At 40.5% G+C, this 14,659-nt stretch overlaps 1 protein-coding gene across 5 annotated transcripts in view; it reads right to left on the bottom strand.

The window, feature by feature from the left end:
- The window catches only part of LOC122564062 (rab effector Noc2-like), a 169,378-nt gene that overhangs the window by 41,613 nt on the left and 113,106 nt on the right, over window positions 1–14,659 (bottom strand). For all 5 annotated transcript variants that reach the window (XM_043718552.1, XM_043718550.1, XM_043718548.1 and 2 more), the window contains one exon: window positions 8,169–8,331. In XM_043718552.1, coding sequence (XP_043574487.1) covers window positions 8,169–8,331 — 163 coding nt within the window. The remainder of the gene's footprint in view (window positions 1–8,168; window positions 8,332–14,659) is intronic.

Genomic DNA, 14,659 nt, shown 5'->3' with positions numbered 1-14,659 from the left:
CCTATCACATTTCCAACGCCCCTCCCCCAAGTCCCTCCTCCCTACCTTTTATCTTAGCCTACTGGACACACTTTCCTCATTCCTGAAGAAGGGCTCATGCCCGAAATGCCGATTCTCCTGCTCCTTGGATGCTGCCTGACCTGCTGCGCTTTTCCAGCAACACATTTTTAGCTCTGATCTCCAGCATCTGCAGTCCTCACTTTCTCCTCTTGAAAGTTCTTGTCTAATACTGCCAAAATTGGCCTTCCTCCAATTTAGAACTTTAACTTTTAGATCTATCCTTTTTCATCGCCATTTTAAAACTATCAGAATTATGGTCACTGGCCTCAAAGTACTGCACCACTGACACTTCAATCACCTGCGAACGTCTTTGCCCCACTGCGAATACATTGGTGAATTTTCAGTGGAGAGCGGCGAGTGAATCCCTTCTCATGGTGCCCTGCATTTCTATGGTTTCTCCCCAGTGTGACTGAACTTGTGGTTCCTGAGGCCAGTTGATTGGCTGAAGCCTTTTTTGCACACAGAACACAAGTATCCATTTTCCCCAATGTGAACGGTGCTTTCTCCTTCCATGTCTAAAATGTGTTGCCATTCCTATGTGATAAATTGGCTGACTCAATTAGGTCATGATGTGATGTTTGCTTTGAGTTTCTGGACTTCAAATCATTCTCTTTGCATACCCAGTTCTAAACCTCCTCGAATATTCATGCTTTTATTTTTCCCCCACAGTCAGGTCAGAATCAAAACAGAGAGCTCCTCAGATCTCTGGTCGCTTGTACTTGGTAAGAGTTCTATTAGGTCTTACGGGTCTACCACTTAAAGGTGGCTGGAGCTTTATTCCAATCCCTAAATCACACATGCTATGTAAAAGGTTCTGATCTCCATTCTCATTTGAGTCGGATGTAGAACTGGGTCATCTGCTATCAGAACAACAGTTCTATTGTCAAATGTCGGACTGGAACAGCCAGAACTAGAAGGCATAACCTCAAACCTGCATATGGGATTTCCTCTCCATTAATTTTGTCAATTTTTTCTTAATCCCCGAATCCATAAACCTTAGTTCCTACTGGCTTGAGATACCTTCCAAGGCTTTCAGAATTTGTGTTCCTTTCAAAAGCACTTTTGTCCCCTGCATGCAAATTAGGCCACAAATTGCACCAGAAAAGGAAAATTACCCCTTAATATGTTGAATAAGCTTTCAATTTATGCATCTACTGCTTATGGAAATGCTGTGTCATTATTTCAAATAAAGAGACCACTACTTCATTGTATGAGATGGAAACTATATTAAGCCATCAGAAGCTCAAAAGGGATACTGCTTAAGCATTAAAAAAAAACTAAAAAAAACGTACACCTTAATTTTTCACAATCCGCTTCTCACTTAACCAACTTCTAGTACAGCACCTTCATTTCTTTACTATATTTAATGCAGCAAAATCCTCAAGGAATTTCACTTCAAACAAAATTTGATACAGAAGTTTGCTTGAAGAGGCAGTTCCAATGGTGCTAGCAAATCTGTCTCACCTCACCCAAATCGATACTTTTCACATTTTCAAAGCCTCAACTGCAAGGGTGAGAACCCAAACCTGTTCTCACCCATAAGACCAGCAGATATAAGAACAGAATTCGGCCATTCAGCCCATTGGGTCTTCTCTGCTATAATGTGGCTGATATAGTCACATCCACTGACTCTCCTCAGCCCTACTTGCTCACAATCACCTCAAAGAACTCTTAACAGGTTTATCAGGCATGACCCTCCCCCTGAAGAAGCCATGCTAACTGAGTCATATTTTACCATGCACTTTCAAGTACTCTGCAACAAAGGTTAGACAAAGGAGAGCGGTGAATTTGATTACATTTGGATTTCCAGAAGGCCTTTGACAAGGCACTGCTAAATAAGATGAGAGCCCATCGTTAAAGGCAAGGTTAGACATGGATAGAGGACTGGCTGACTGGCAGATGGCTGACAGTGGGGTCTTTTTCAGGATGGCAGCCAGTGACTAGTGGAGTTCTCAAAGAGTGCATGTTGGCACCACAATCATTCACATTATACAATCTCATCTTTAATAAGAGACTCTAAAATCTTATCAATGACCAAGGTCAGGCTATCCAACCTGTAGTTTCCTGTCTCCCCACTACTCTTTGACTATCGGACCAACAGATCCACGTCATACGTCATATCAATTGCCCTTCACACCTCCCCAGAACATTTTGATAGCAAGAACAGCTACATAATTGACTACAGTTCAGCTTTCAACACTATTACCCCCTCGAGACAGTTTACTAAACTTAGTGATCTCGGACTAAGCCCCATGCTCTGCAACTGAATCCTCAGTTTCCTGACCCACAGTAAAGATTGGGGACAATATTTCATTGTCACTAACACTCAACACTGGAGCCCCCTACTGTACTCACTACACATCCATGACTGCGTCACCAAATACCAGACTAATGCCATTTACAAGTTCACTGATGACACAACCATAGTTGGCTGAATCTCAGATGGCGACAAAACAGACTACAGACAGGAGGTGGAAGACCTGGAAAAATGGTGCATTGAGAACAACCTAGCTCTCAATGTTGGCAAAAGCAAGGAACTCATTATTGACTTTTGGTGGGATGTTACTCATGCCCCCCCAGACAAATTATAGCACAGAGGTGAAACGAGTGGAGAGTGTCAAGCTCCTGGGAGTGGTCATCCACAAAAAGCTTTCTTGGACTCTTCATGTGGATACACTGGTTACAAAGGCCCAACAGCATCTCTTCTTTCTCAGGCAGCTGAGGAAATTTGACCAACCTTTATAGGTGCACCATCGAGAGCATTCTGTCTGGATGTATCACTACCTGGTATGACAACTGTACCATTCAAGATCGGAGACGGTTGCAGAGAGCGGTGAACTCGGCCCGGACAATCACAAAGGCCAAACTCCCTCCCATCTACCAGGCCAGCTGTCAAGGAAAGGCCACCAGCATTCTCAAAGATCTATCCCACCCTGGCAATGTTTTTCTACAACCTCTACCATCAGGGAGAAGGTTCAGAAGCCTGAACACATGCACCAGCCAGTTTCGAAACAGTTTCTATCCTACTGTTGTTAGAATACGGAATGGACTCACAAACTCTTAACATTTACCTGTACCTGTATTTTTGTTTTTGCCACCATTTACGTATTACTTACTTATCTATGCTACTTAACTCTGTGATGTGCCTGCATTGCTCGCAAGACAAAGCTTTTCACTGTGCCTCAGTACACATGACAATAAATTCATTTTAATTCAGTTCCTGTGTTATGTTAGCTATTTTCCACTCCACTGGAACTCTCGCTGACTCCAGTGATTCCTGAAAGATCACCACCAATGTCTCTGCAATCTCCTCAGCCATTTCCTTCAGAACTCTGGAGTGCAGTCCATCTGATGTGGGTAATTTATCCACCTTCCAACCATTCAGCTTCTCCAGCATCTTTTCCATAGCGATGGCCACTACACTCACCTCTGCCTCCTGACTCTCTTGAAGTTCTGGTATGCTGCTGATGTCTTCCACTTTGAAAACTAAAGCAAAGTACCTATTCAGTTCCTTGATCATTTCTTTGTTCCTCCTTACTACTTCTCCAGCTTCATGTTCCAGCAGTCCAATGTCTACTCTTGCCTCTCTCTTACTGTTCAGATTTTGTTTTAAACTCTTGCAATCTTCTTTTATATTACTATCTAGCTTACACTCATATTTCATCTTCTCCACCCTTATCGCATAATTTATTTTTCCTCAGCTGACTTTTAAAGATTTCCCAATGCTCTGGCTTCCCACTAGTTTCATCACATAGCACACTTTTTCTTTTATTTTTATGCTGCCACTGATTTATCTTGTCAGCCATGGTTGTCTCATCCTCCCCTTAGTATTTTTTTTCTTCCTTGATATGAATTTCTGCTATGTCTCCCAAATGAGCCCCAGAAATACCTGCCATTGCTGCTCCACTGTCTTCCCTGCTTGGCTCCCTTTCCAGTCATCTCTGACCACCTCCTCCTTCATGTCTTTGTAGTTACCTTTATTCAATTGTAATACCATTGGATTTGATTCAATATTCTCCCTCCCTAACTGTAGTGTGAATTCTATCATATTATGGTCACTACCCCCTCCCCCCCTCCCCACCCAGAGATCCCTTAATCTAAAGCTCCCTAATAAAGGTATTACACATTACACATGATCAATTCCAGAACTGTCTGTTCCCTAGTGGGCTCTATACAAGCTGCTCCAAAAAACACTCCCTAGGACCTTACCATTAAGTGTCTAAATCCTGCTAAGATTTGCTTTCCCAAAATGTAGCACCTCGCAGTTATCTGAATTAAACTCCATCGGCCATTTCTCAGCCCATTGGCCCATCTGATCAAGATCCCATTGTAATCTGAGGTAACCTTCTTCCTATCCACTACACCTCCAATTTTGGTGTCATCTGCAAACTGACTAACTATACCTCTTAAGCTCACATCCAAATCATTTACATACATGACGAAAAGTAGAGGACCCAGCACTGATCACTGTGGCACTCCACTGGTCGTCGGCCTCCAGTCTGAAAAACAACCCTCCACCACCACCCTCTGTCTTCTACCTTTGAGCCAGTTCTGTACCCAAATGGCTAGTTCTCTCTGTGATCTAACCTTGCTCACCAGTCTCCCATGGGGAACCTTGTCGAACGCCTTACTGAAGTCCTTATAGATCACATCTACCCCTCTGCCCTCATCAATCTTCTTTGTTACTTCTTGAAAAAACTCAATCAAGTTTGTGAGACATGATTTCCCATGCACAAAGCTATGTTGACTATCTCTATTCAGTCCTTGCCTTTCCAAATACATGTACATCCTGTCCCTCAAGATTCCCTCCAACAACTTGCCCACCACTGACGTCAGGCTCACTGGTCTATAGTTCCTTGGTCTATATTTCCTTACCACCCTTCTTAAACAGTGGCACCACGTTAGCCAACCTCTAGTCTTCCGACACCTCACCTGTGACTATTGATGAAACAAATATCTCAGCAAGAGGCTCAGCAATCACTTCTCTAGCTTCCTACAGAGTTCTAGGGTACACCTGATCAGGTCCTGAGGATTTATCCACCTTCATGCGTTTCAAGACATCCAGCACTTCCTCCTGTGTAATATGGACATTTTTCAAGATGTCACCATCTATTTCCCTGCATTCCATATCTGCCACGTCCTTTTCCACAGTAAATACTGATGCAAAATACTCATTTAGTATCTCCTCCATTTTCTGCGGTTCCACAAAAAGGCCGCCTTGCTATTCTCTCCCTAGTTACCCTTTTGTCCTTAATGTATTTGTAAAACCCTTTGGATTCTGCTTAATTCTATTTGCCAAAGCTATCTCATGTCCCCTTTTTGCCCTCCTGATTTCCCTCTTAAGTATATTCCTACTTTTTTTAATACTCTTCTAAGGATTCACGCGATCTATCCTGCCTATACCTTACATATGCTTCCTTTTTTTTCTTAACCAAACCCTCAATTTCTTTAGTCATCCCAGCATTCCCTATACTACCAGCCTTTCCTTTCACCCCAACAGAAATATACTTTCTCTGGGTTCTTGTTATCTCATTTCTGAAGGCTTCCCATCTTCCAGTTGTCCCTTTGCCTGCGAACATTTGCCCCCAATCAGCTTTTGAAAGGTCTTGCCTAATACCATCGAAATTGGCCTTTCTCCAATTTAGAACTTCAACATTTAGATCTGTCTATCCTTTTCCATCACTATTTTAAATCTAATGGAATTATGGTCGCTTTCTCAGTTCCACCCAAATAACTTCCCTGGATGTATTTCTGGGAATATCCTCCCTCAGTATAGCTGTAATGCTATCCCTTAACAAAAACACCACTTCCCCTCCTCTCTTGCCTCCCTTTCTGTCCTTCCTATAGCATTTGTATCCTGGAACATCAAGCTGCCAGTCCTGCCCATGCCTGAGCCATGTTTCTGTAATTACTATTATATCCCAGTCCCATGTTCCTAACCATGCCCTGAGTTCATCTGCCTTCCCTGTTAGGCCCCTTGCATTGAAATAAATGCAGTTTAATTTATTAGTCCTATCTTGTCCCTGCCTGCCCTGACTGTTTGACTCGCTTCTGTTCTCAACTGTACCATCCCTCATGGAACATCTTTCCTCTTTCTACTTAAATCATTGGTACCTACATGGATCACAACAACTGGATCTTTCCCCTTTCACTCCAAATTCCTCTGGGACTCAGATGTATTATCCTGAACCAGGACACCAGGCAATAACACAGCCTTTGGGACTCTTGACCCTGGCCACAGTGAAGTGTCTATTGCCATGACTATACTATCCCCAATTACAACTACATTTTTCTTTTCAATCCCCTATTGAAGGGCTTGTATAATGATGCTATGCTCCCTACAAATCCCATTCTCATCCACACAGGGAGCAAGAATCTCAAACCAGTTAGACAGGGTCAATGAATGAGGCTCCTTCAGCTCTACCTCCTGGAATCCTCTACCTGTCTCACTGGTAGTGACTCCTTCCCGTCCTTGACCACTGACTAAATTTGAGGTAATTAATCTAAGGGTTGTAACTGCCTCCTGAAATACAAGTAATTCTCACTCTCCCTGACGTGTCACAGTGTTCAAAGCTCAGTCTCCAGCTTATCAACTCTGAGCCAAAGTTCCTGAAGCAACCAACACCGTTCCCACATCACACAGTTACAACACAACCCCTGGCCCGGCACTTCTATTTTAATTACTTAGTTCTTAATTTGATTTTTTAAAAATCACACTGGTCTTTTAGTCTGCGGCCTGTAAATAATTCCTGAATTAACCTCAACCTATAATACATAGGCAAGTTAATAGCAATTACCCACCAGTGAACTTAAAGTTTACCTGTGATGCCACTTTTTTGTGCTGGGCCCCGATCCTGGACTTCAATTTATCCTGTTAAACAAAAACCTTACAAACTATGAGTCAAACAAAGTAACTAAAATGCGCTCTTCTCCCCTACACCAAATTCTCTAAACTATATGTACACTCGGGCTGTATCTCACTCTGGATGTGATTTATATGTGGAAACTTTTCGGAAATTCAAAACTTAAATGAGTATTGGTCTAAATACATATTCCACATCCCTTAAATACACTACACCAATGTCAAATCTGGCTATTAGACATTTGAACAGAATTAGTTTGTGCATTTCAGCACAGTGTCTAGAAATTATTCATCAAGTCACTGTGGCGAGGGACCTGCTCTTTTAGGGAGAGTTCTGAACCAGAAGGAAAACTAAAATTATTTTCATTTGATTGCTGTCTGAAATTACATCACAGTAGTTACTTACGGAAGAATGCATCAGAGAAAATAAAACGGGACAAATAGCTCTCTATCAGTAATTTGTTCAAGTATATTTGTCAGTGCGCTACAGTTGACATTAATATGAAACATTGATTTTGTTTACAAAATGCTGTAGATATTCCAATCAGGTCTTTGATTCTGCATGATTTCCTCAGTATGCCAATAGTACCCAGCTAGGCACATACTCTGATTTTGTGGAGTCAACTTCGTTTAAATAGAATTTATGTACTCCCAGACCATTGTAGTTCCAAGATTAGTAGCTTTTTGAAAGTGGTGGGGTAGGGAGGAAGTGGGGGTGGAATTTAAAGTTATTAGAATTTTATGGCATGTATTAACATTGTCTAAGATAAAGATGGCTTTGACAAAGAAGCCTGCATCATGGAGCAATAGTCAACATGGAGGGGTGAGAGGTAAGAAAATTACGAGAATAAAAGAATGATGGTAGTTGTGGATTCGATTGTTGGGTGACCTTTCTTTAGTCATAACTTGGAATCCTGAAAAGCATGTTGCTTGCCAGGTGCCAAGGTAACAATAGACAGAAAAAGTGGAATAACACAAAAGCATATGATCTATCTTGGAACCAATGATACATGGGGTCTTTGGGGGATTTTTAAAGCTAAGTGTTTAGTTAAAATCTCTTAGAGGAGATATTTGTCAAATAACTTTCTATTATATGTTGTATGTTAATGGATTTAAAAGGTCAATGTATAGCTATACAGTTGATGAACAAAGCTACTCTTCATGAGACACAGCAAAAAATTCTGGAACAAAGGTCGATTATATGGAACAGGCATCAATATCCATGCAGAAAGGGTAAAGCACCAACCTCTTCCTTTAGCCCAACTGTATGATCGGTTGACAATAATACTTTGTCCGTGCTCCATCTGAATAGGTCGCAGTTGCAGCTCGGTGTTTCTTGCAGTGCTTTTCAGCGGCAGAATGTATTTTGGCAACCCCTTGTAAAACCAAGCTCCAGACCTCTTCCAAATCTGACAAAGATAAGAAATATCATTAAACTCACAATATTTTACTTTATAGCAAAGTGCAATAAATGTTAGGTCATGAACACAGCTCTACTCAGTCTAGATACATTTACTAAACACGTCCCTTCTCCATCTTAATGCAAATTGAAGTATTAAACATTTGATACATCTAGAAATACATTCTTAAAACGATTCAAAAATGTTCATAAAATTGATTATTAAACATCAAACATTAGTTTGATGCCATTATTATATGGGCAGCACTAATTCTCCATGTCTGGAATTTTGTGCCTATTTTCCCACAGGTAAGCTTGAGATACCAGTAACCTTAAAGTATGTTTCTACTTAGTTTAGAAAGTGCAGCTTTTTGGGACAGGTCCATAGGAGTAGCAGGTCAGAAGTTACACAAAAAGTGTTTAATCTACTAAATTGAAATTATTTTTCCTGATGTCAACCAAAGACTTGTTAGTTTGGCTGGCTGGCCAAGACACATTTCTCAGCTGTGAAACTGAAAAGGTTGAGATCTCGGTGAGAAAGGGTGTAAATAATGCATATTTAGACAAAGCAACTTCAAACACAAAAACAACTATAAACGGTAATCAGCTTTATGAAAACAAAAAAACTTTGAGAGCATTATGAAGTCAACAAGATAAAAAAAAATGTTGGAACAAAGTTAGGAGATCTTTTGGATAAATCAAGTCAGAAGGCCCATTAATGTGGACAGCATGGCAATATCATATATTGCATCAGCAGATGAGGAAAAATTGTATTCAATGAACTAAGTGAATCCTCAAAATCTTGCTCTACATTCACCACACTATATGACAAAACAGTTCAATAATTCAAATGCAGTACAACTTCAGACCGATTACGAGAGATTGATGAAATGCTTGTGCAAAGGACACAGATCTGGCTCAAGGCACAAGGGTTTTGTTTTTACATTTCAGATCCTGCTATTATACAAGTAAGTTATAGGCAGTGTGTACTACTCCCAAAGGTACGATGCTCAGCTTGTTTATGTGAACAACTGATGGCTCTGAATCTTAGGTTTTACAGAAGTCAGCCAGCCAGTGGAAGAACAAGCAGAATGAAAAACATTATCTAATTCACTATCTGTGCAAATTTGCATACTCTAAATTCCAGCATTTTAGATCCCAGCCATGCAGCATTCTTACCTCTCTGTCAGAAGAATTTGAGATCCTCACTTGAGACATGATCTTGTTACCCAAGCTGACACTCCAGTATACAGTTGTGAGGGAGTGTAGCACCATTTGAGGCCATTGGGATGTTAAATAGAGGACCAATTGTTTGGGATACCTTATGATCACTTACCATGCTTGCTTGCAGGAATATTGGGGCTATCCTTGTACTGGAACTATAATAAGGAGGAGAAAGTGAGGTCTGCAGATGCTGGAGATCAGAGCTGGAAATGTGTTGCTGGAGATGGGCTTATGCCCGAAACGTCGATTCTCCTGTTCCCTGGATGCTGCCTGACCTGCTGCGCTTTTCCAGCAACACATTTCCAGCTCTGGAACTATAATATGACAGTAAGAGAATAGAATCTCTTTTAGGAACCCAAAGTGGCCACTGAAAATACATTTTAGGCAGTTCGTATCAGATATGGGTAAATAAATATCTGTAAAGTAAATGATCAAAGAGGAAGTATGGTTTTATACAGTTGCCAAGGATTCTGTAGGACAAAGTGAGGACTGCAGATGCTAGAGATCAGAATCGAAAAGTGTAGTGCTAGAAAGGCACAGGTCAGGCAGCATCCAAGGAGTAGAAAAATCAGTGTTTCGGGCATAAGCCCTTCATCAGGAATAACCACTCGAAAAAAAATTCCTTTATGCTACAAGATTAAATAGCAAAAATGTGATGTATTATTACAAGATTCTTGGCCCTTTATTCAAAAGGTCTGCAGTATGGGTTAAGCCATTGATCAGCCACTGACTCTGTCAAACATCAGAGGAACTCATCTCAGTTTTGCTGGCCTTCAAAATGCATGAGCACTAAAAGCAAACACTGAAATGTTCCTGTGGGCTGTGCAAAACATGTAGAGGAGGAGAAAGTCATTTTTCTGAGACTGAGGCCAATCTCTCAAAGCAAAATTAGCCAGAAAGGGGGAAAAATATGATCATAACAGGAACAACTAAGAAAAGAGAAAAACATTTCTCTAAGAATGACTTGAATATTCTTCAAAATGAATATGAACACAATAGGGATTGAGTTATTGGAAGTGCTTGACAAGAGACTTGCGAGCACAGTGGCCAGGACTGCGTGGAAGAATGCTCTCCAGGCAATGGGTGCCAACTCCTTAATGCTCAGTACAGGAAGTTTATTGACTTTACATGATCAGCAAAGGTAAGAGTAATGGCAACAATCTGATATCATCAGATATCAACAATTTGATATCTTAGCTATTCTGTTTTGTACACAGCACAACATGAAATATGCAGCAAAGAAAATAAACGCCACACAATGTGTCCTTTGTGATCTCAGTCTAAAAATTCAACAATGTTTTTCTCATCGACAAGACAATTGACATAAGAACATCAATGCTGCCATCAAGTGGCCATCAAATGGTTCAATAGTAACACATCCACCAAAGGCTAGGAAGTTTAGAACATTGTAATCAGGAATCCAAACTTGGATAACAAGATATTATTCTGAATTATTTAAAATTAAAAATGAATAATAATTTGGGGATTGGTTAGCTCAGTTGGCTGGATAGCTGGTTTGTGACAAAGACTAACCATGGATTAGATTTCTGCACCAGTTGAGGCTACCAGAAAGGTCCCTTCTTCTCAACCTTGTCTCTCACCTGAGGCGTGGTGACCCTCAGGCTAAACTGACCACCAGTCATCTCTCTCGAATGAAAGCAGCCTTATGCTTCTCTGGAACTATCGCAACTTTACCTTTATTCCTAATTATGATCAATAAAGCTAGATTCTATCTAAGAATACCATTTTCGGTCTCAATCTCTCAAATCCTCAAAGTATCTGAACAGTGACTTTTAAAAATAACCAAGAAGGTGAAGAAAGTTTGCTGATAATTAAAAATAGTCTCCAAAATCTTAGGATCCTAAATATTTGCAATAATAATTTACTTTGATGAAAACTAATTCACTTCAGATTGTACCAAGGAATCACAATATATTAAACTTGTTTGCTCAATGAACTCATCAACAGTTTCCAAACATTGTTAAAGGAAACACAGAGGAAGTTTCTTCTGAAGTATTGCCAGTGTTTTAGACAAAATAAGCTGCCAACTCACACAAATAAATTCCACATATTTGGAGAAGGAAAATTTATTTTGGTTTTGCTGTGCTTCTTTAGTTATGATCCTAGCTGATGGAAATATTGGACATGACCATAAGACATAGGAGCAGAAGTTAGGCCATTCAGCCCATTGAGTCTGCTCTGCCATTCAATCATGGCTGATAAGTTTCTCATCCCCATTCTCCTGCCTTTTCCCCGTAACCCATGATACTCTAGAACCTTAGTCTTAAATATGCTCAATGACCTGGCTTCCACAGCCTTCTGTGGCAATGAATTCCATAGATTCACCACTCTTCAGCTGAAGACATTTTTCCTTATCTCCATTCTAAAAAGTCTTCCTTCTACCCTAAGGCTGTACCTTTGGGTCCTAGTCTCTGCTACCACTGAAAACATCTTTCCAACATCCACTCTATCGGGGCCATTCAGTATTCTGTAAGCTTTAATTAGATCCCCCCCATATCCTTCGAAACTCCCCTTGATGAAACCACGCTGATTTTGCCCTATTTTACCATACACTTCCATTAAGTTCAGACCCAGACTCCTCAAATATTAAGATTTTTATTCCTGGGACCATTCCCATGAACCTGCTCTGAACAGGGCTAGTACATCCTTCCTTAGATATGGGGCCCAAAACGGAGCACAATACTCCAAATGTGGCCTGACCAGAGCCTTATAGAACCTCAGAAGTACATCTCTGCTTTTATATTCAAGACGTCTCAAAATAAATCTCATCAATGCATTTGCCTTTTCAACTACTGACTCAACTTGCAAGTTTACCTTGAGATAATTCTGGATTAGGGCTCATAGGTTTTTTTTGTACTTCAGACATCTCAATTTTCTCCCCAGTTAGAAAATAGTCCATGCCTCTATTCTTCCTACCAAAGTGCTTGACCTCACATTTTCCACCACTGTACTCCATCTGCCACTTCTTTGCCCACTCTCCTAACTTGTCTAAATCCTTCTGCAGCCTCCCCGCCTCCTCAATACTACTTGTCCCTCCTTGTATCATCAGCAGACTTAGCCAGAATTCTCTCAGTTCCTTCATCTAGTTCATTAAAGTATAAAGTGAAAAGTTGTGGTCCGAACACTGAGCCTTGCCATCCTGAGAAGGACCCTTTGATCCCCACTCTCAGCTTCCTGCCAGACAGCCAAACTTCTACCCATGCTAGCACCTTGCCTCTAACACCATGGGCCCTTACCTTACTCCATAGTCTCCTGTGTGACACCTTGTCAAAGGCTTTCTTGAAATCCAGGTAGATAATATCCATTGACTCTCCTTGGTCTTACTTGCTCATTACTTCTTCAATGAATTTTAGCTGATTTGTTAGGCATGACATCCCTTGATGAAACATTGCCAATGTTGTCCTATTTTACCATACGCTTCCAAGTATTCAGAAATCTCATGCTTCACAATGGACTCCAGGATCCTACCCACAATTGAGGTTAGGCTAATTGGTCTGTAATTTTCTGTCTTTTGCTTTACTCCTTTTTTTGAATAGGGGTGTCATGTTCACAATTTTCCAGTTCTCTGGGACCCTTCCTGATTCTCGGGATTCCTGAAAGATCACTACTAATGCCTCCACTATCTCTTCAGCTATCTCACTGAGAACTCTAGTGTCTGGTCCATCTGGTCCAGGTGATTTATCCACCTTCAGGCCAATCATTTTTTCTAGCACTTTCTCCTTGGTGATGGCCACCATATTCAGCCATGCCCCCTCACTCTTTTGAATTTTTGGGAAATTACTCATGTCTTCCACCATTGAAGACTGACGTGAAAAAATTATTCAGTTCCTTAGCCGTTTCTTTGTTCCCCACTACTATCTTTACAGCATCATTTCCATCAGTCCGATGTCCACTTCTGTCTATCTTTTGCCTTTTTTCAATGTAAAGAAACTCTTACAGTCTTTCTTTATATTACTGGCTAGCTTACCCTCATGTTTAATCTTCTTCCTCCTTTTTTTTGTGTTTTGATTCCAGCATGAAACCTGGCTTGATAGACCATAAGCTTTATTTCTGCTATTTGATCGCCATGGTGCTTAGTCACATGTTCATACAAGGCTGTCAATGTATTATTAACAAAAGAACATATGTTTACCACACGAAAGAAAAAAAAGAGCTATATATCAAAAAGTTGGAAAGATCTTATCATAAACAACAAAAGGAAAAATACAATCTTTCTTTTTCCCAGAAATATCATTTACAGTCATATACCCAACCTCAGTGAAGCATTGCTCTAACCTTCACTTTAAAATTTCTTACTCACTGACAAGGCTGCAAGCATTCCCTTGCAGTGTCTTTCTGTACATTCTCCAGAGATGGCTCTATCTGTCTCTCCAATAGACACAAGCTAACTCACTGAGTTTTCTTACTGAATTCGGAAGCTTTTACAGGCCTTTAGACTTCTTTCTATCTCTGCTGTCTTGAAAGCTGCCAAAAATAGAATGGTGTGGATCTTTTCTTCTTTTGATTCTTTTGAACTACTCGTGGTCCTTGACTTCTCTTTCTGTAGTTTACAAAAACTCAACTTTATTAAATTTTCACAACTATCTCACCAAGTAGCTTATTTAGTCATTTATTTTAACTCATACTTTATTGAAAATACTGTTTTGAATTCACAATTCAAAACAAATTTCTGACCTTTTGCAAAAAAAAAGTTACCTTCAATAAACAAAAACTGAAAACCTGCATTTCTGTACCTTAGAATTCAGATATTCAAATAATGTTATAAACCTAAGGACAATTATTACAATATGGGACTTTTTACATTTATCTCATCAAGGAAGAATAAAGGTTGCATCTGAAATAACTCACCTCTTATAGTGTAACAATTCTGTAGCCTTGCAATGAACTGCAGTCTAAGTTGTGTGCTCAAGTCAAAGACGTGGTTGACGATGCTCTCCACTGCATCTCCTCCACTTCCCGTTCCTCCGCCCTTGAACCCCGCCCCTCCAATCGCCACCAGGACAGAACCCCACTGGTCCTCACCTACCACCCCACCAACCTCCAGATACATCGTATCATCCTTCGTCATTTCTGCCACCTCCAAACAGACCCCA

This window comes from Chiloscyllium plagiosum, chromosome 28, assembly GCF_004010195.1.
Source record: "Chiloscyllium plagiosum isolate BGI_BamShark_2017 chromosome 28, ASM401019v2, whole genome shotgun sequence".
Lineage (NCBI taxonomy): Eukaryota > Metazoa > Chordata > Chondrichthyes > Orectolobiformes > Hemiscylliidae > Chiloscyllium > Chiloscyllium plagiosum.
This window is presented reverse-complemented; position numbering and strand designations above follow the sequence as displayed.